Source organism: Watersipora subatra, chromosome 4 (assembly GCF_963576615.1).
Source record: "Watersipora subatra chromosome 4, tzWatSuba1.1, whole genome shotgun sequence".
Classification (NCBI taxonomy): Eukaryota; Metazoa; Bryozoa; class Gymnolaemata; order Cheilostomatida; family Watersiporidae; genus Watersipora; species Watersipora subatra.
In genome coordinates, this window is record NC_088711.1 from 2,894,324 (window position 1) to 2,915,088 (window position 20,765).

The following is a 20,765-nucleotide window of genomic DNA, read 5'->3' on the forward strand; positions in this document are numbered from 1 at the left end:
ATAGACTTGATTGACTACATTACGATAGTATTACATTACTAAATTCTGACTAGTACTTGTATTAAACTGTACAAGCTCCATCACCTTTCAGGGTCTACGAATGTTCAATATCCACCACAACCTTGCCTTGCTTACTTTATGTTATTTCCTCTCAGCGAGACCTTTGTAAACCCTTTTGTAAACACTTGTAAACCCTTTTGTAAACCCTTTTGTAAACCCTTTTGTAAACCCTGTCACAATTTCATCATATTTTTTCTTCTTTGTAGTCGAGTGGCCAGGTGAGATATCAGATTGAGACAGGAAACTCTGATAACACATTTTTACTACAACCTGATGGGCGTCTGTTGCTTGTATCTACCCCTACTAGAGATGCATATACCTTGAGAGTTCGGGCTACAGATGACGGAGAAGTTCCTAAGTTCACCACTGGCATTATCAACATCTTTGTAAATGGCTCGGGATGCGTGCCTTTTGACAGTAACATTGTGTAAGTGCAAAATAGCCACTATTCTATTTGTCTGTTTGGTATGAGGCCTTAAGATCGAGTCCGCAACTAAGACACACTGGTTATTCCATGTGTACAATTAACATAAAATTGGTCTGCTCAGTTAGTCAATTACAATATATCTATAATTTTAAATAGTAACATGTCTCATATTTCAATTTATTTACCAAAATACTCTTTGAGTTTTTTAAAGATTTGCATTATGTATAAAAATATTTTTCCCTCTTACTAGGATATCCGCACAACAAAGTGGAGTGATTTACACATTTTCACAGACCGGAGAGGGTGTCACCTGGAGCATTCTGGGTATTGGAAATGCTGTCGAGTACTTTGCTGTGGATAGCAGCACAGGGGCAGTTAGCGTGAGAAAGCCTTTGACCGAGGATAATTCCTACTTCTACTCACTGATGGTAGGTGTAAAATGATTGGTCGGTCACTGATGGTAGGTGTAAGATGATTGGTGGGTTGAAAGAAGAGGGTGAGGTTAGGGAGTAATGTGGTGTAAATCAGAGATCAAGGAGAGATAGTTTTAGATAGTTCAATGACTATTTGTTATTGCGCGATAATTTCAGGGATTGTAGGTTTTGCCGAGGGTGTGAACATTGCACTTTTTCTATTTAACTTATGCTTGTCATCTTACTAAACCTTTACTGTTCTCTTTAATGAATCCTCTACCTTTACTGTTCTCTCTAATGAATCCTCTACCTTTACTGTTCTCTCTAATGAATCCTCTACCTTTACTGTTCTCTCTAATGAATCCTCTACCTTTACTGTTCTCTCTAATGAATCCTCTACCTTTACTGTTCTCTCTAATGAATCCTCTACCTTTACTGTTCTCTCTAATGAATCCTCTACCTTTACTGTTCTCTCTAATGAATCCTCTACCTTTACTGTTCTCTCTAATGAATCCTCTACCTTTACTGTTCTCTCTAATGAATCCTCTACCTTTACTGTTCTCTCTAATGAATCCTCTACCTTTACTGTTCTCTCTAATGAATCCTCTACCTTTACTGTTCTCTCTAATGAATCCTCTACCTTTACTGTTCTCTCTAATGAATCCTCTACCTTTACTGTTCTCTCTAATGAATCCTCTACCTTTACTGTTCTCTCTAATGAATCCTCTACCTTTACTGTTCTCTCTAATGAATCCTCTACCTTTACTGTTCTCTCTAATGAATCCTCTACCTTTACTGTTCTCTCTAATGAATCCTCTACCTTTACTGTTCTCTCTAATGAATCCTCTAATTACTGTTCTCTCTAATGAATCCTCTACCTTTACTGTTCTCTCTAATGAATCCTCTACCTTTACTGTTCTCTCTAATGAATCCTCTACCTTTACTGTTCTCTCTAATGAATCCTCTACCTTTACTGTTCTCTCTAATGAATTCTCTACCTTTACTGTTCTCTCTAATGAATTCTCTACCTTTACTGTTCTCTCTAATGAATCCTCTACCTTTACTGTTCTCTCTAATGAATCCTCTACCTTTACTGTTCTCTTTAATGAATTCTCTACCTTTACTGTTCTCTCTAATGAATCTTCTACCCTGTGGCTTTCGCTATCATCTCTTGCTTTTCACATCTCCTATGAGACGACGGAACAACCCATTTGTCTGCATTCTTTCCTTAGTACTCACAATCTACAAATGATGATTAACTATTTTCAACTGTTAACAGTTACTGTTAATTGATGTTAACTTCTGTTAACTCCATTGTGGGTGACATTACCCACAATAATGCCACCCACATTCCTCCTGAGTGGTATTACTCCTTAGTTAACACCAAGGAGTAAAGCCACAAAAAAATTACTCCTTGGTGTTAACTTCCGTTAACTCCATTCAACTGCGTTACTTGACGTGAATTACTGTTGTGCCAGGTAGAGGCAACCAGTGCGCGGTGCACCATCCAGGGCTATCTCAACATCACAATCAGCGACAGAAACCCTTCCAGACCTGTCTTTAGCCCCAGTCCTGATTGGAATGTCACAATAGCTGACGACTTCCCAATTTATGCTCAGTCAGTCATCAGCATCAGCGCTTCTGATCCTGATACCGCTGCTGTCTCCATGTCAATGAGATCTACCGGACCTTTGAATGGGGATCAATTCTTTTTGATGCTGCCCACAGGCATAGTTCTGGTGCAGAGGTCTTTGATTGGACAGGCTGGCAGAACTTTCACCTTTACTGTCACGGTCAGAAAATTAAATATTCACATCCATATACAGTAGACGCTCCTACAACGTAAATAATCTGTTTTGGGAACGGTTAAATTATAGAGATTTTACGTTATAAGAACAGTAAAGTATATGTAAATTGTCTAATCTGTTCCAAGACCTTCCCTTTGGACCTTCAAAAAGGAAAAAACTAGACTTATAACCCTATACGTAGTTTTCTCTCCCAAGTGCGGCAAGAGAGAAAAAAGGATATTTTTAAGTCTAACTGCGAAATTCTCATTTTTCAAATCGAATTAGAGAATTTGCACTGTCTTGATACGTTATATTGTATGGAATTATGTATAAAGTACAAGGTAAAAGCTTTACATAAATTCTTTACGTTATGTGGAAGTTACGTTATAGAAGGTTTAGATTATAGGAGCATCTACTGTAGTTTTACTGCAGCTCATGCAGACAACTTATGTATGTAGTATTGCACTAGGCTATACACTTTGGCATGTTTTATCGTCACCTTTTTTCTGTTGTATGTTATTGTTTGTTATTCTTGAGACCCATCCTCTTCGCATGGATGGATCTCTGTCTAACTGTTACTGTTAATCACAGTGTTTTCGCGCAGGCCTCTGATGGTCGACCTTCTGGAGAGTCTACCGGCACTCTCAGAATCACAATCGCTGAGGGTGGCTTGTCCTCCCTCCAGTTTGTGAGTGAACCATATGAGTTTGAGGTATCGGAAGGGAGACAAGTAGGGGAGACAGTCTATACTGGTGTGCAAGTCATTGCTCAAGGTCTCAATGGAGTAGAAAGATACCTAGCTACAGGCTTTATACCAGCAACAAGCCTCTTCCAAGTCAACCCTTTTACTGGTGAATACTAGACTCGCTCCTAGCTTATCTTTTAGCCTCTGCTGCTAGCTCACATCTTAGCCTCTGTTCTTAGCTCACACCTTAGCCTCTGTTCCCAGCTCAGATCTTAGCCTTTGTTCGTAGCTCACACCTTAGCCTCTGTTCCTAGCTCACATCCTAGGCTCTGTTTCTAGTTCACATCTTAACCTCTGTTTCTAGCTCACATCTTAAGCCTGGTTTCCATATGACAGCGCAAGGCGCGCAACAAGGCGCAGGCCGGCTGTGATGTGGAAACGTCAACGCACGACGATCGCGCGACATACGTACGCTGATCGCAAAGATCCAACACAATGGATCCTTGCGACGGGTGCGCGCAATGATGTATCCCACAATACACCGCTCGACCTTTTCAACCTATCCCACAATTCAAACGGAGAGCTGTTTTCCAAAGAAATTGGTCTCCTGTACGAAAGAGTAAGCCTGGATTTCCTATGACAATGCAAGGTCACAACGGAGGGCTGTTTTCCGAAGAAATCGGTCTCCCGTACGAAAAAGTAAGGAAATTACCCGCCCTGTCCAATGCAAGCATGGTGCTTTCGCGCGCTATGGAAACACTGCGTCACAGCCCAAGAAATGCATTGCGCTCGATCACTGGGCCGCGCACAATCATTGCGCTATCATATGGAAACCAGGCTTTAGCCTCTGTTCCTAACTCACATCTTGAGCTCTGTTCTTAGTTGAAAACCAGTAGATCTCCTATGTGAAAGCCAGTTTGATACAATTTTGCTGCTCCGAGTTTCAGTAGGTAGTACTCAGATTATTGTATGTTCTGCATCTGTCTAGAGAGGAGCCATACTTGAGAGATGTTAAACTGGGCATAAACTGACAAAACCATGGAACTAGTTTCCTCGTTCCGTTAGTGATGATTTGCTCATTTTCTCATTCTCTGCAAATTGTAACTGTATCTGCAGGAGATATCTCTGTGAAGAGGTCTCTGAAGGATGATGTGGCTAACGAGTACATCCTGCAGCTGGAGGTGTACGACTCGGGAGAACCAGCACTCAGGGATGTTACAAATGTAACAATCAGAGTGAGGAGAAACCCGCCTTGCTTGCCCGACAGGAACAGTGAGTGCTCTGACTGGGAAGACACTGTCACAGTTTCTGAAGGTCATTTGGGTGGCACGTCTTTTTACACGGTGAGTCTGTAGCTACTTCACTTATTTTATTGAAGTATTTGTTTACAAGTAGTGAGAACTTTCAATAAACCATTACGTAGTTTGTTGCTACACTGAGAATAATCCTAGTTGGTGAACGTTAGTTGAATCAACTTGTAGTCATTGGTTCAGGTTCTATTTAACTAGCGGAGAACATGTTCGTATGTGTCTGATTTTTTCAGATTGATGGCAGTGACCCTGATGGAGATGAATTGTCTTACTATCTAGTTGAGCCGACCACAGACTTGGCACGACAACATTTCTATGTGGGCAATAGTGCCAGTGGGCAGGGGCAGGTCTATGTAGGTCTGTCACTCACTCAAAGCAGCCTCGATAGTTTTACTCTGTACATCGTCGCTAAAGATGCATCAGTCAGACCTCTGACGAGCAATAGACTCAGGGTAAGTCGCTATTATCTTATCAAATGTGATATACTCACTGACACAGGCGCGGAGTTGTCTGATCTCACACCACTTGGATTCCTGTTGTAGTTGAATGTGATAGTGGAAAGGAACAGATGTGGCCCTCAAGTTCCTGAGTTATATGAGACGACAATTCCGGAGGACTTATCTGTAGGCAGCGAGGTTTTGAGGGTAGAAGCTACTGATTGTGACAGGGCATTTGATTTTGGGGTGCTCACTTACACGGCTATTGGAGATGACAACGCTCCAGTAAGTATCTGAGCAGTTGAAGCACCTGACACGAATGTTAGTAAGATTTCTTGTAAATGTAAGATTGTTCTGCTTCATGCTTGTTATTATCATTTTATGCTGTCAAAGCATTTTTATCCCTTACCTGTTAACACTTTCACAATTAGTGTTGCTGTCAGTAGAAATAAAAAAGAATCAAAAAATTTTTCATATCAAAGTGTGTTTAATTCTCATTCTATTTGTTATATAGTATTTTACATGAATTACAATAGTATTTTGTATTAAAATGTTATATTAAAATCTTCAAGTAGTTTTTTTTAGCTTCAATGAAACCTGTTGTCAGGTTTGTCTGTGAGCAAACTTTGTAATGATGAAACTGACACTGTTTGCATATGGCTTCCATATATGTTTCCATTTCACTGCCGAATGTTTCCTTACGACCTGTTTCCGGCTGGTCATTTGTAGCATATGACTCTTGCAGGTATACTTTAGAATTGACCCTTCCTCTGGCCGTGTCAGAGTTAACCGTCTTCTGTCAACTGGCACAGCTGAAGAGTATAGGCTAAGAGTTCTCGTAGCAGATGGAGGGTCTCCAGCTCTCACCAATGCAACTATAGTCAGGATTAGAGTCAATAGAAATGTTTGTGACCCGAGATTTGACTCTAACTTTCAGAACTACACCTTCACCATTCCAGAAACCCAGGCTCTCGGTTAGCTTATCTTCTACTTGTATTTTTGTTGTAAAAGTTTAGCCTCAGATTCTAAGCATGCGGTTCATACATATGGAATGCGGGTGATTGTAATAGAGAGAACAACTATCATTTGTTAATCTAAAATACTTTACTGAACACTGAAGCCCCTGTCAGTGTTTCACATTGCTTTATGATTTTCATCTTATTTGTTAAGAAATTATTACAATTATTAGCTTTTTCTTTTGCAGCAGTTTACATCATTTCAAGTTTAATAAATATCCAAACTGGTTTTGCAGGAGATAGCATCGGAACCATTCGGGCCTCAGACTGCGATGCCAACTACCCCTTCAATTCTCTTTTGTACTTTATGAATCAAGCCTCGAGTGAGCTTTCAAGGGAGTACTTTGACATCAGGGTGAATGGGGAGGTCTACGCACGGAGGTCTTTGATCTCGGATGACCAGGACACAGCTGTATACAGTGTAAGCAATTATGGAGCTGTCTGGTCTTTGCGGAGTTGTCTCCACATATAGCTACTTCAGTTTGGTAGTTAGACCACATTCATTATCTAGTGTGCTGATATAAAGATTTCTTTTTCTCCATAGTTCTCAGCATATGCAGTGGATGGAGGAGACCCACCCCAACAAAGTACAAACTTTGCAAGCATCACAGTCTATGTGTACAGGAACTTACATCCGCCACGCTTTACAAATGGTACAGAACTTTGTCCGCTTTCCAGTGTATTTCTTTAGAGTGCGCCAGTCAACATACATGTGACTGAATACCTTCATCGTTTTAAAGTACCATACATCGGATATTGCAGGCACCTACTACACAGTTATAGCCCCAAACACGCGGACAGACACAGTCGTGTTTACCTGCGCTGCTACAGACCGAGACACGCATGCTCCATTTAACACAGTCACTTATGAGATGGTGTTACTAGATAACACGGCAGGCCTTTATTTCACAGTAGAGTCAAATGGTGACATCAAACTCACCAACTCCATCCTCCAGGACAATTTAAATCAATACCAGGTGAGGCATCTCATGCCAAATGTCTATACACCGACATGTTTGGTAAATGAACCGTGTTCAAAAAGTTTACAAATGGCTAAATTTATCGAGAAAATCACATTTTGTTCCTTGAAGTAAAACCATTATATTCTTAGCATTTATTTAAAGCACTAAGAACTCTATGTGCTGTAAAGTAACTCTATGCAAAGCATTCAAATAATCAACTCTATCTCTTTTATCCACAGAAATAATCATAAGAAAGCTTGAGACTCCCAGGCTTGTTGAGGCTCTCAGTTGTCAGTTTTGAGTTTCTGTTTCAATCTTAGGTGCAATGTTTGGCACGGGACGGTGGCCAGCCCTCCCTCACTGACACCACCAATGTTTACATCAATGTCAGAAGAAACAACTTCCCACCTGTATTTGTACAACCTAACAAAACAAACATAGTAGTCTGTGAAGCGACGACTCTCGGAGTTCCCTTTGAATATGTCTATGCTGCGGATGATGATGCTACGGTGAGTGTAAAAAACTGGTCAGTGAATTTATATTGTATGTTGTCATTATCTCCCCTCCCTGTGTATTAGAGGATGTATAAGCTGACAGTATGAAACAGGCACATTTATTAGTCAATATTTCATTACAAGAAAATTTTTCATTATATATTTCATTGTATATTATTTTATCACACTATTTAGTACGTCAGTACGCTATTTCATTATATAGTTATAATTATATCATTACATAGTATGCTATTTACATTATAAAGCCATATTAGCTAGTGATACCGCTCACATTGTACATGGCTTTTTGTCTTCACAATCTTTGGTACCCCACAGGCCTGTTTCTACCATCTTATATAATGATCAACAATCTGTTGCAGGAGCCATGGAATGCTGTGAGCTATGAGCTGGTCGGCAGCTCCTCTACCATGCAATACTTCGGTATAGACGCTGACACAGGTGGACTGTACGTAAAGAGAGACCTACGAACTACCCAGCTCACCAACTTCATAGCCGAGATTCGAGCTATCGATGGAGGTGGTCGATCTAGCATACCGAATGCTTTTCGATCCATCTCTGTCAACCACAATAATTATGCGCCTCAGTTTCCCGATGGCTCTTGTGACAGAACGATTAGTGCAAATGAGGTCGGAACTGTCCTCACCATACAAGCTACAGACCAAGATGCTGGTACGCACTACCTTAGCTCTCACAGTAATGTGCTGTTTTGTATCTTCACGTTGTGTGACTAGGATCTGGGCTAGAGTGAGGTACCTCAATTGTAACATTAAAGGCCTGTATACCCATACTTATAAAATACATCGCCGACGGGCAGTACAGGGCTACTCATACTCGCTCTACTTAACGACGCTCTATGTTAATAATAACAGTTAGCCTCATAACGCTCTTGATGGATTTTCCATTACCACTATTGAAGTATCTTCAGTGTATTTATTATGTGATATTGATCAACTTATAGTAGCAATATCATTTGTTCATCTATTTTCATGGCTGTTCTACTGTTATATACTTTAGGTTGCAACCACTCTGTCATCAGTTATTCCATAGAGGGAGACGCTGCCTCCCAGCAAGGTTTCGGTATCAACTCAAGGACTGGTGTGGTGTTTAGACGTCCAGAGCTTGCCAACCTCGGTCAACTATTTTATCTAAGGTACTTTCTGCTGCGGTATAGCCTTGCTGGCAAGCTTTTGTTTTGGCAAACCATTTTCTAAATCTATGAACGCGCTACCTAAGGCGCTACCTGTAAGGCTTATATAATTATTTGGCACGGATGAAAGGCAACATGCAACCATCCTATTTAGCACCTTGCAGTTAATTACAATATGTGTGAAAGAAAATACCGGTATCTTGCTGTCAATTAACGGATCTTCAAAAGTGTAGAACCGATCCGGATAATTCTGTGGAAATGTTATGGCCAGAGGGAAACGACTCCCACAAAAAATGTTTATTGTCTAACAATACACTGAAAGTAGCATTATTTACTGTTCAGAAATTATAAGTTCTTGATCTCGGTCATCTGAATCGAATCATCAGTCATCTGAAAATTCATTAACGAGCAGACATCATAGGCTACTCGTAAATCGAGGGATTGCAGAAGACGACTAACTGCAATCATTATTTCAAAGGGCCAAATCGGCTCTGAGCAAATCTCTCATCGCTTGCTACTCAGTATGTCTCTATAGTTTTATCATTTATATTTTATGGTATCTACCACAGGGTAAGAGCTCAAGATGGCGCCCAACCACCTAAATTCACTGAGAGGATTTGTCTTATCAATGTCCGTGATGGTGATATTGCACCTCCTGCACTTGCAGCTGGCAACTACACTGGCTACGTATATGAGAGTGATCCTATTGGTCATCAAAGTGATCTACATATTCCTAGATCTCCCATCGGTAAGCTCATAAATTCTAGATCGACTAACCCCCTTCACAGTCATGACTTACTATGTTGTCATGACAAAAAATATTATTTTTTCATGAAACTAACAAAGTGCCATAGCGCAAGTCTAAACTTACATGTACGTCTAAATGTACACAAGTCCAAACTTACGTCTATACACTCATAGTGCAATGTAATTCTATTGTTTTATTTTTGCATTTACGAAAATAAGTTTTCAAATTGTAAGAAAAAATATTTCTTTTAAAAACATGAAAATGCCATGACCAGGATTCGAACCTGGGTTTTCGCGGCCACAACGCGAAGTACTAACCACTATACTATCATGGCTTGCTTGCATAGTGTTACGCAAAAAGCTATTTACCAATAAATGTGTACAGTGTTGCCTAAAAAATAACAAACAATATAGCAGTATTGTAAAATTGGGTTTCACATTTGCAGTAAAGTGCTACAAATGTACTGTTTTAGAGGAAGGTGAGTTTTAGTAAATAAATTGCTGATTAAATAGTCTATAATTGGGATTAAACCTTGGATTTTCACTGCCAATGCTTTCACGGTCTGTCTGACTTATCAAAAATAATATTTTAGTTTTATTGTGTAAATTGTTATCTCAAAAATAACCACATGCCATGAAAAATGTTCAAATTTGAGTTTTTATTCCCTGAACACCAAATACTAATTGAAAATGCTCTGATCAACTGGGAAATAATCAAAATGATCAACTGGGAATAGCAAAAATGGTGCAAGCAATGATGGTCAATACATGCTCTCTTATTAGCTGGAACGTTCTTACGGATCCTTGGAGGTCACAGTTGTTTCTATATCGACTCGGAATCTGGCTATATTCATGTCAAGGCCAACTTGCAACAGCCCCCTTGTTCCGGTAGTATCTACTCGTTTGAGGTGATCGCTCAGGACACTAGCAGCCCGCCAAGGCAATCTAATCAAGTGATTGTTACAATGCATATAATACGTAATCGTTCACCCACTATCACCAACCTGCCCATGAATGTCACAATCGGTAAGCTTACGCTATGTGAACAAAAAATAAAAATAGTGTGTTTGTCCTCAATATACTTCCATATGTACTTACTTACTTACACAAGCATGTACGCGAATGTATTACTTGTTTTAGACTGTGATCATGTGGGCCCTATCTACACACTTACACACTATGACCCTGACTCTGGCTACGGTGGCAATGTAACATATGAGATACTCGGTGTCGGAGACTCTCGCCAACACTTCACCATTTCTGGTGATGAAGTGCGGACAACTCCAACTCTTCGTTTCAATTGCAACTATAACTACCGTGTCTACATCAGAGCGACAGACAACGCAGGTGCGTGCTGACAAGCCTGAGTAACATATTCCTATGACTAGCAATGGATAGATCTGCCTGTAATCTGTGAAATTTAAGTAGACAGGGAGAGGGGAAAAAGCTACAGGGAATGGGAGAGGGGAGACTACAATAATCTTGAAACTGATGAGTGGAGCTATAATTATCATGTTTCTGATCTTTCCACTTTATGCTGAGTTGCAACGGAGTCCACTAGCGAGCTCATGTTTTTCATTTTTAAAATATGCATTTAGAGAAGATTGAGCCTTCTCTGGCAACTATGGAACCTGTGCTACTTTTGCATGTCCTTGACATATTCGGGTGACTATAGAAGTTATCAATATTTCAGGGGGTTACGATGAAGGTTGGCTCTATGTATTCATTAACCGGGTTCCTCCAGTCATTCAGCAGTTCAGTTTTGAGATTACAATAACTGAGAACCAGCCCTTGTACCAGAGTATCTATGAGTTGCCAAGTCTTGTACCTGAGGCTATATATAGAATCACTGGGGTGAGCGACTCAACGCTCTACTTTGGAACCATTGATGAAGATCTGGTTGTTATCCGGTCTTTGATTCAGAGGATCTCTGGTCAGGACAGGTGGGTAGATGACATCACTTAGGTCCTCCTATGTGATGTCCTCCTATTGTTATACAATCAATTGCAGGCTTTTTCATGAGTGTATTGATCATTTTCATAATTGCCCTTTAGCCCTAGCTTTTTTGTTTTGAGACTGGTTCACACTATATCACTGTATGTTGGAGTTGTCCTCTCAGCAACTATTCACCACTTATGTGCACCCTAAACCGATGGCATCACCGAGGCAACGCAGCTATGTCAGGAAAGATTGCAGCTATTAAACTTTCCTGATAGTTCTCTGATCATCCACGACAGTCTTCTTGTGCACGACTTCGGCGATGGTGATTGGCTGTCGCAAATAGAGTATTCTATATTTTCCTTCATGATGGCTTCTGCGGGACTAGTGTTTTATCGTTTCTGTGACCGCGAGAGAGCTATACCACAGAATATTTGCTGATGTAAGCACGGATAGGTTTGTGATACTGTGAACATTGTTATCAACTCCGATCGGCGATCACCGATGCATTTTAGGATTGACGCTGAAATACAGCGATGTAGTGTGAACCAGTCTTAATGAACAGACAATTTCCAACTTTGTATGAATATTTTTTATTTGCAGGTTTACTCTCTCCGTAGTCGCCTGCTATACTAGTCCAAGCGTCGTATGCTCTCAGGCTAACACTGGCTATGTAAACGTTCTAAGTAACACATGCCCCGTCTACAATGGAGATGCCGAGGCTACCATCTCTCCTGATCTTGCCTCTGGTTCACAGGCTTTTTCACTCAATGTCTATGATCCTGACGTATCAGATCAGCTTACTTATCAAATAATTGGAGACGAGGCTTCAGTCCGAGACTTTACTATTGATTCCCAAGGAATTATAAGAACTCAAGCTAGTTATAGAGATAGCAGTGTTTCTGTATACAACATGCAGATCATTGTACGGGATGGCTCATTAAACAACCCTTGTTTTCTGCCCATCTATCTAAGGTTGTCAGTGCAAAGGAATGTAAACAGGCCTGAGTTTGGTAACACATCAAGTATTGTGACAATCTTGGAGACTTATGCAGTTGACCTGGAGTTCATCACAATTAGGGTAGGCTTTTAGAGACACCATCTTTCTATATCTTTGATATATTTAGGAACACAGGCTTCATCAAACTAGATGTTCACCATAATTATACAAGCGTAAGCTCTATGTAAGATGATAATAGCCTGTCATATTCTTTATCAGGCTACGGACCTCTCTCCAACCGCTCCTCACAATACCGTCAGGTATAGCTTGCTAAATCACCTCGACCAGTTCATTATTGATGAAAGATCTGGAAAAGTATTCTTGCGAAAGAGCCTCATTGGAACCGGGATCGACAGGTAGGTGTAGTTGGAACAGAGATCGACAGATTGGTGTAGTCGGGACGGAGATCGACAGATAGGTGTAGTCGGGACAGAGATTGACAAATAGGTGTAGTCGGGACAGAGATCGACAGGTAGGTGTAGTCGGGACAGAGATTGACAGGTAGGTGTAGTCGGGACAGAGATTGACAGATAGGTGTAGTTGGAACAGAGATTGACAGATACGCGTAGTTAGTCGGGTCGAAGAGGGTTAATAATTGGTGAGCTTTGTGCCTGTTGGTAGGTTAGTTGTTTTTGACTGGTTGATTTTTTCACCGCTTCATTTAAATGCACCCAACCTCAAGGTAGAGACTAGTAAACACAGAGTGATGCCTACTTGTTTTTATTAAAAATGACAAATGCGGCAGTAAATTAGCTTCGCGTTTGAAAACATTTAGCAAGATAATATATATTACAAATGTACTACTATTACATGTATATGATCAGAGTAACTCTATATAATGCATTGCAGATATGATATATCAGTGAATGCTTATGATCTTGGCAATCCACGACTCTACTCCCCAGACTATACCATCATTCTACATGTGCTACGCAACCTCTTTGCTCCAGAGTTTCTCAATTCACCATACATGCTTGAGGTGCCAAGAAGCACAGCTGTTCGCAGCAACATTGGGCAAATCTATGTGCGAGACAGGGACACAGTCTATCCATTCAATGTGTGGGCTCTCAGTGTCATCGGGGATGGAGCAGCTAGCAGTCTGTTTGGACTTGAAAATGATGGAGTCATATACGTGGCTAGAAGTCTTATGGACGCACCCAATGACATATATTTGTAAGTTATCTTCTCTTTTGTTTTGTATGGAAAACATAGACGTCTACTTGTATTTGTGCTCTCTCACTAAAAGGTAAGATAGCCCTCGCATAGACCTTGTTGTCACATTGCAGTCTGAGAGTACACGCTGCCGACTATGGCGAGCCGAGGAAGACTAATGAAACGGTTGTAACGGTGAGACTGACTCGGGAAGACTCATCAGTTGTCTGCCCTCAGAGTACTTTTGATGGAACTCTGTTGGAAACACAGCCTGTCGGTACGCTTCAAATCATCTATGCTATAGATCTCTTTAAGTTAACATGGAGTCAAAGTTTGAATCCGTGAGTCGCTGCTGGTCGTGGCTTTACTTTCGAATGTCAGCACTGATTGTCAGAGGCTAGAGAATAGCACTGTTAGCGACTGTAGCACATGTTTTCTCTCAGATTTCATGAGTAATATATTCTTAATATTTTGCAGGTAGTCCATTTCTTTCTGTACAAATCAACAGTACAAATGGCGGTGTCTACACGATTGAGCCTAATCCATTCTTCAGCTCACATGTGGACTATGTATTCGCTTCCCTGAATGGAGGTGTGGCCCTCAGGCTGCCTATTTGGGACACCCAATTTTCATCTCTGCAATTCATTGTTGCGGCAAAAGATAGATTGAGTTCTCAAGTTGCATGCAGAACGGATGTGACTATGGCAATCCGACGCAACCTGTATTCGCCAGTAGTCACTCCTGGCCAGCGAACCATCAGTTAGTAGATGCAGCTGTTATTATTTGCTTTTCATCTTCAATATTTGCGGTCAAATACCTTCATGAAGCAAGTCAGGCCGCTTTATTATCATCAATTAGAAACAACCTACTGTTCTCTCTTATACTGCTTGTCATTTTTAGTTTAATGAGCCATAACTCTCTTTTGCAGTACAAGGTAAATATACATACTTTGTGCATGATTCATCGGGCAACTGGCTATATCTGAATATGGCTCTTATGTTTGACAAAATTCCTACAAGATCTTCTGAGGCTTCTGCTTTTAATTGCACCCTTCCTGCCTTTATATTTACTCTACTCTCTAATTAACCTCAAATGTCACTAACTACAACAGCAAACGAATTCCTATCTACCACTCAATTTACCTACATGTCTGTTTGTCTGCTTTCCTGTCTGTCTATCTGTGCATCCGGTTCAATGCCTGTTGATTGAATATGGCAAGAATGATGCACAACAGAAAGTTACTGACAGATGTACCAAAAACATCGCTCTCTTCATTGGTGATTGTGCATATTTAAATTTGTTACTACTGTTTATATCGTATAGCTAAATGTATCTGTGCTTAGACGTATACCAGGGATGGCCAAATGATTTTGGCCATGATCCGCTACAGCCAAATCTGACAAATTAAAGATCCACAACGAGCTGAAGATCTGCATTTTTCTTTTTTATCATATATAAACATGCAACTATTTGTGTACATCTTGCAACAAAGTGTCAAATACGATTTTTAAAAACTTTGATTGTATATATAATTTGACTAGAAGTCGCTGAATGAATATGCTGTAATAAATGTCTGATATCAGTGAGAAAAATGATGAGTGGGCTTTGATTTCATAATACTATCAAAAAGCGGGTTCCTGCTACTGACAGCACATCTTAGAATTCATGAAAAAGAGTATTTGTAAGTCGTATTCTATGATTGTTTTTTTCACAAAATTCATTGCTGAAAACAAAGCGTTTACACAAATTCTAAGAAAAGTTTTAAAAAATCTTTTTATGATAAAATTAAAAAAAACATCAAAAATATTTTTAAAAAGCCATCTTGAAAGATCCACAAAACAACTACAAAGATCCACATTCGGGTCTAGGTCCGCCATTTGGCCATAGCTGCCGTATACTATCCAGGTAATGACTCACTTACAGATCCAATAGATGAGAGCATCAGGACCTGCGTCTGGACAGTTCTCGCTGATGATGCAGACACGGTGCCAGAATTTGGGAAGCCTTCACTAAGATATTACATTATTGGTGACTCCATTGCTGCTCGGTACGTTCCTCAAACCTTTTGGCTGTCCTCTTCATACAATTATAACATCTGCGGGTGTATTCTAAACTATGTTACTACTACCTGTATGTATCTCTTTGATGCATATTATCAGCATGCTTCTGACAAACCCTTCGAAGCCTAGCAACATTAGTTCACAAGGAGTTGTCCTTTCATGTATATTTTATATTGTTATGTCCTATGCTATAAGACTAATAACCTCATCACCAGTCATGAGAATATTTTAGTTGTAAAGAACTGCATGCACTTTCATGTTTTAGATTTTTCCGCATTGATGAGATTACTGCAGCCGTGTGTATCGATGATAGAGGTTTCCTAAATGAGTCAACAGAAGTCTACAATGTGCAAGTGAGGGTGGAAGATGGAGGTATCCCTCCTAAGGTAGGCTCTCTACTTCAACTATCGTATCCTCTGTGTAATATTCCTAGTGTCAAGAAGAAACAACTAGCCATCAGACTCTTTTCACTCAGAACAGCTCTAAAGCTTCACTTGTGTTCCAGAATATATCATTTCTACAGTAGATAAGAAAAATTACAAAACTTTACTGTGTTGATACAGATTGGAACAGGAACAGTAGAAGTTCATGTGAGAAGAAACTTTTACGCTCCGACATTCTCTACCAACTATTCTGTTGACATATCGGAGTCCCATCCAGTCGGGTCCCAAGTGCAACAAGTACAGGCATATGATGGAGATAGCAAGGCACCATTCAACATCATCAGGTAAGATATAAGGGGAGAAAGAGGTGGAGTAGGCGCACCATATAGCATGGGGAACTTGGGAGTAGCTAATGAATTCTATATGCTGTCAAATTGGCTCTTATCTGATATGTTATGAATTCTTGAATAAAAACTTCATGGAATTGCGGGGTTTTCTCATAATATAATAAATCTTTTGAATAGCTGTATATCTATAATTTTAATTGAATTTATTTGGAAACAAATTTATTCAAATTTCCATTATAGTATAGAATTGATAGGAAAAAACTAGGCAATGTATTTACGGCTGAAACACGTTTGTTAGCTTGGTTTATGATGAAAAAACTTGTTCTACAGACTACAAGGAATAGATGCTGTAAATTCATGTTCCTTGGTAAGTAGGACAGATTCGTGTTAGGAAATCGTCAAAAAGCATAATTACTATTGAAATGTAAGCTGATATTAAAAAGATATTAAATACTTATCAGTAATATTTGAAGACCACTGGCTGATGAAGACTTGAGACAGTGGCTTGCAGGTTGCGTATACACATGATAGATATAATGTTGAATAACCTGCTAGCATAGAGACACTAACTTACAGCTGGTTGATGTTGTTGCTTATATATTTACGGTTTGTCTCTAGGTACTCACTGCGAGCTTCTAGTGGAATTATTCCCCAAACCTTTTACATCGATGACACAGATGGACGTATTATTCTCCGACAAAGGGTCACTGCTGGGGATTCGTTTACATTTGTGGTCGAAGCTCAAGATGGAGGACAACCTCCTCGAGTCGGCACTACCTATGTGACCGTGAATGTGTTGCCTAGTTCAGAGGCTCTTGAAGTTGGTGAGTTCTACTCGTTATTTCTGTAACCTCTTTATATCTGTAGCATGTTTTACTATAGAGGTACAATGGTGTGCAAAATAAACTTAACCCCTTCGCTAGAAAACTAAAATTTTCATTTACAACCTTGTCACTCATTGTGAATTTAGTCAATAGCCATAAATAATTTATTAAATTATTTATCATTTTGTCGTGATTTCAAATGTGTAAAATAAACAGCTGTAAAATTATGTTTTAGAATTATTACACAAGCTAAATTCTGAACATTTTATTTTTTAATAGTTGAAGATAACAATCTGTACAGATATAATCACATCACATGCATTTTTATATATTTATTTCAAGTCATATGCACGACTCATTGAATTTAGCAACTTAGGCAGATGTTCCTGCATTGCCTTAATACACTGCACTGCATTCTTGTTTGTATCCATGAACTGGTCTTTGCTATCTGCAGGAACATACTTTGTGCGAGTTGATGAGGCCGAGCCAACTAATCAAGAGATAATCACTATAGTCGCCAGTCCTCAAAATGGTGTCACATATCGATCCATCGGTGGCAGCTCTGATTGGAACTTCTTTGGGGTATGCAATTAGACTGATGTAACAAGCAGTCTTCTGAGTCACTTATGACTTTCTGCTCGTGTTTCTATTAGAAGCTACTACAATCTGTTTTGTTTATACTCTGTAGCTGAGTCAAACAGGCATACTCACTATCAGCCAGCCACTGACAGATGACTCCCAGTTGCGCACATTGTACACCCTAGACTTTGAGGTAACACGGGCGAGTGATGGACAGAGGGCTGAGGGGCGTGTATACGTCTCCGTTACTAGGAATCTTTATGCTCCAAGGCTTATCAACACTCCATACAGCAATAACATCAGCATTGATTCTGGCATCAGTATGTAGCTATGGAAACTTGTATTTCCTATAGAGTTTGTGCGAGTCAAATTCTTCATCTTTACCTAGTGGCTAGATCGATAGATACTTGGCTATAAGAACAAGTGTTAAATCACAGATGATGATAAGTCTTTTAAACCTGTATCGCTTCTGCAGATGATGTAGCTTTCACTGGAGTGCAGGCGATAGACGATGATGGAGATCAGCTCACTTACACCCTGGAGTCTGACTACTTTACTATTCATCCTACTACAGCTTTAATTACCATAGCTCGAGATCTATCTGATGCACCTACAGGTAGGTTACATACTATAGCACGAGATCTATGTCCTGCACCTAAAGGTAGGTTACATACTATAGCACGAGATCTATCAGACACCTACAGGTAGGTTGCATACTATAGCATGAGATCTATCAGACACACCTACAGGTAGATTACATAACATTGTTGGAGATCTATCAAATGCACGTACATGTAGGTACATTTCACAGGAGGCGCTAATACAGCAGTCAGTTATCTCACTTCATTCTTGCTCTCTATTGCAGAATATTAACTGAGACAATGGTTTAAATTTTGTATCTAGTCAATAGTTAGAGGTTCTTTTGTAGCTGAAGCAAATTGTTCTCACTTCAGCCGACATTTGAGCTAACAGAGTACTAGATGATGTTTTTAATTAGTGAGACAACTACTAACAGACTCCAGTCTAGCAACTAGCGATTGGCTTGTTTAAAACTTGTATCCACATCACTCATCAGTTTTGCTGCATAAGCTTTCCGGGCTACATTTAATAACTAAATTGTTTTAGATTGTATCCAGTCAATTGTAACAGTGTCAGATGGCAAGAATGTTGATAGAGCACCTGTTGACATCTGTTTACTCGGAGGGAACAGATACCCTTATTTTGTTGGAGCTCCATACATTAGAGAAGACCTTCCTAGCACTTCACCTAATCATACGGTTGTGCTCACTTTAGATGCACGAGATGATGACTTACAAGGTCGGATTGTGTATGAGGTAAACTACGAGACAGTATGTAAACGCCCCGACAGTTGAGATAGAATTAAGCAGCGTGTAGTTGTCTTCTCCCACATAATCAGTCAACTTGAGAGTTACAATTAGCTATGAAGCGGTTCTGTTTACTAATTTCACACTACTCTGTACATCTTTACCAATATGGCTTCCTGTATGTTTTGTGTCATGATTGTCTGGTCGTGCCAATCAGGTAGGCTGTAACTGACATTGTCTGCAGGTGGTTGACTATGGTAATGTCGGATCTGAGTACTTCTATGTCAGCTCTAACGGTGATGTCAGAGTTGGAGATTCAGTCAGGCTCTCAGCTGATAGCCGTGAGATTTACAATTTGCAAGTAGGGGCGTATGACTCTGCTTTCCCCCAAATGAAAGCTACAGCTTCTCTTATTATCTATGTCAATAGAAATCCTTCCTCTCCACAGTTCAGTCTAAATGATTACGTCTTCAACATCAATGACAGGTTAGTTTCACTGGATAGCTTGATGTGTAAAAGTATCTCAGATTCAAGTGTGCTTTTCTATAACTTTATATTGGTATTAATAATCATCTACTAAAGGATGTTTTTTATTACGTGTCAACAAATGAAAAGACTGAAATCAGGAATTATTGAGTGAGTTGAACAAAAGTGTTTTAAAAGTTGATAATCTAATAGTATTGAGGAGGAGTCGGGATAGTGAATTGAAGGTTGTAATAACAGAAAGTTCATAAACTGAAATATACTATGGTAGATGTAGTATGTTTGTTTCGCGGAATGGAAAAAAATGTTTTTCATATGTGCAGAATGATAAATACAAATATTTTGGGCATAGTTTACGCAGGATTTTGAAACCTGTAACACAAATGCAAAATTGGGCTAGTTTGGAATAAGGCAAAATGTTCAAAGATTTTGTGATGTGATGGGTAGAAGTGTAGTGAAGTGTGGTGAAATGTGTTTTTTTCTGGCTTCAGAAGCAGTTCATTTATCAAGAGTTGAGCGGTTGGTTACTCTGCCGAATGTCCTTCAGGTATGCGATAGGAGCAGAAGTTGGGGTTGTAAGTGCAACAGATCCTGAAAGTGAGATCATCACTTATTCTATAATTGGAGGAGATACCGACAAGTACTTCATACTCGGCAGTGGGACTATCCACCTTGCCCAGTCACTTCGTGGACTCAATGATGCCAGAGATCAGCTGATCGTGATGGCAACAGACACAGGAACACCGACACGAAGTAGCAATGCAACGGTGACTATTTATATTGATATCTGTTTAATAGTGTCTCATATTTACATCAGCTGTTGTAATTACAGCTTTGTAATTGTAATTGATCTTGTGAATCATTAAGCAACTTTTTCTCATCTGCCGCAGGTCACCATCAAAATAGCTCGTGACGAGGGACCTCCGGTCTTCCAGCGTCTTCCCTATATTACCCAAGTAGACTACGATGTGTCTCCCAATACTCTGGTGCAGGAAACCCCTGCTGTTGATGCAGATCTCAAGGGGCATTTGGTTTACGAAATTATTGGTGATGTCCCTGCTCCCAGCTTCTTTGCCTTGGCCAATGAGAGAACTGGAGGCATTATAGTAAAAAATGACTTGAGTATGGACTCGCTAGACACCGAAAGGTGAGTTGTACAGTTGGGACT

At 39.9% G+C, this 20,765-nt stretch overlaps 1 protein-coding gene and 1 non-coding gene across 2 annotated transcripts in view; one reads left to right on the top strand and one right to left on the bottom strand.

Moving 5' to 3' along the window:
• The window catches only part of LOC137393831 (uncharacterized), a 93,588-nt gene that overhangs the window by 37,153 nt on the left and 35,670 nt on the right, over nt 1-20,765 (top strand). The window contains exons 42-75 of the mRNA XM_068080540.1: nt 267-487; nt 738-915; nt 2,520-2,693; nt 3,292-3,538; nt 4,489-4,715; nt 4,916-5,134; nt 5,225-5,404; nt 5,865-6,093; nt 6,372-6,554; nt 6,913-7,112; nt 7,418-7,606; nt 7,972-8,281; nt 8,627-8,762; nt 9,329-9,507; nt 9,980-9,985; nt 10,290-10,532; nt 10,647-10,853; nt 11,200-11,449; nt 12,048-12,525; nt 12,664-12,800; nt 13,294-13,617; nt 13,731-13,873; nt 14,074-14,187; nt 15,502-15,643; nt 15,922-16,042; nt 16,220-16,383; nt 17,005-17,210; nt 17,665-17,792; nt 17,899-18,109; nt 18,265-18,405; nt 18,915-19,123; nt 19,359-19,600; nt 20,145-20,364; nt 20,488-20,744. Coding sequence (XP_067936641.1) covers nt 267-487; nt 738-915; nt 2,520-2,693; nt 3,292-3,538; nt 4,489-4,715; nt 4,916-5,134; nt 5,225-5,404; nt 5,865-6,093; nt 6,372-6,554; nt 6,913-7,112; nt 7,418-7,606; nt 7,972-8,281; nt 8,627-8,762; nt 9,329-9,507; nt 9,980-9,985; nt 10,290-10,532; nt 10,647-10,853; nt 11,200-11,449; nt 12,048-12,525; nt 12,664-12,800; nt 13,294-13,617; nt 13,731-13,873; nt 14,074-14,187; nt 15,502-15,643; nt 15,922-16,042; nt 16,220-16,383; nt 17,005-17,210; nt 17,665-17,792; nt 17,899-18,109; nt 18,265-18,405; nt 18,915-19,123; nt 19,359-19,600; nt 20,145-20,364; nt 20,488-20,744 — 6,815 coding nt within the window. The remainder of the gene's footprint in view (nt 1-266; nt 488-737; nt 916-2,519; nt 2,694-3,291; nt 3,539-4,488; nt 4,716-4,915; nt 5,135-5,224; nt 5,405-5,864; nt 6,094-6,371; nt 6,555-6,912; nt 7,113-7,417; nt 7,607-7,971; nt 8,282-8,626; nt 8,763-9,328; nt 9,508-9,979; nt 9,986-10,289; nt 10,533-10,646; nt 10,854-11,199; nt 11,450-12,047; nt 12,526-12,663; nt 12,801-13,293; nt 13,618-13,730; nt 13,874-14,073; nt 14,188-15,501; nt 15,644-15,921; nt 16,043-16,219; nt 16,384-17,004; nt 17,211-17,664; nt 17,793-17,898; nt 18,110-18,264; nt 18,406-18,914; nt 19,124-19,358; nt 19,601-20,144; nt 20,365-20,487; nt 20,745-20,765) is intronic.
• On the bottom strand, nt 9,770-9,841 carry Trnah-gug (transfer RNA histidin (anticodon GUG)). Its single transcript has one exon. It is a non-coding gene; the product is annotated as a tRNA-His (tRNA).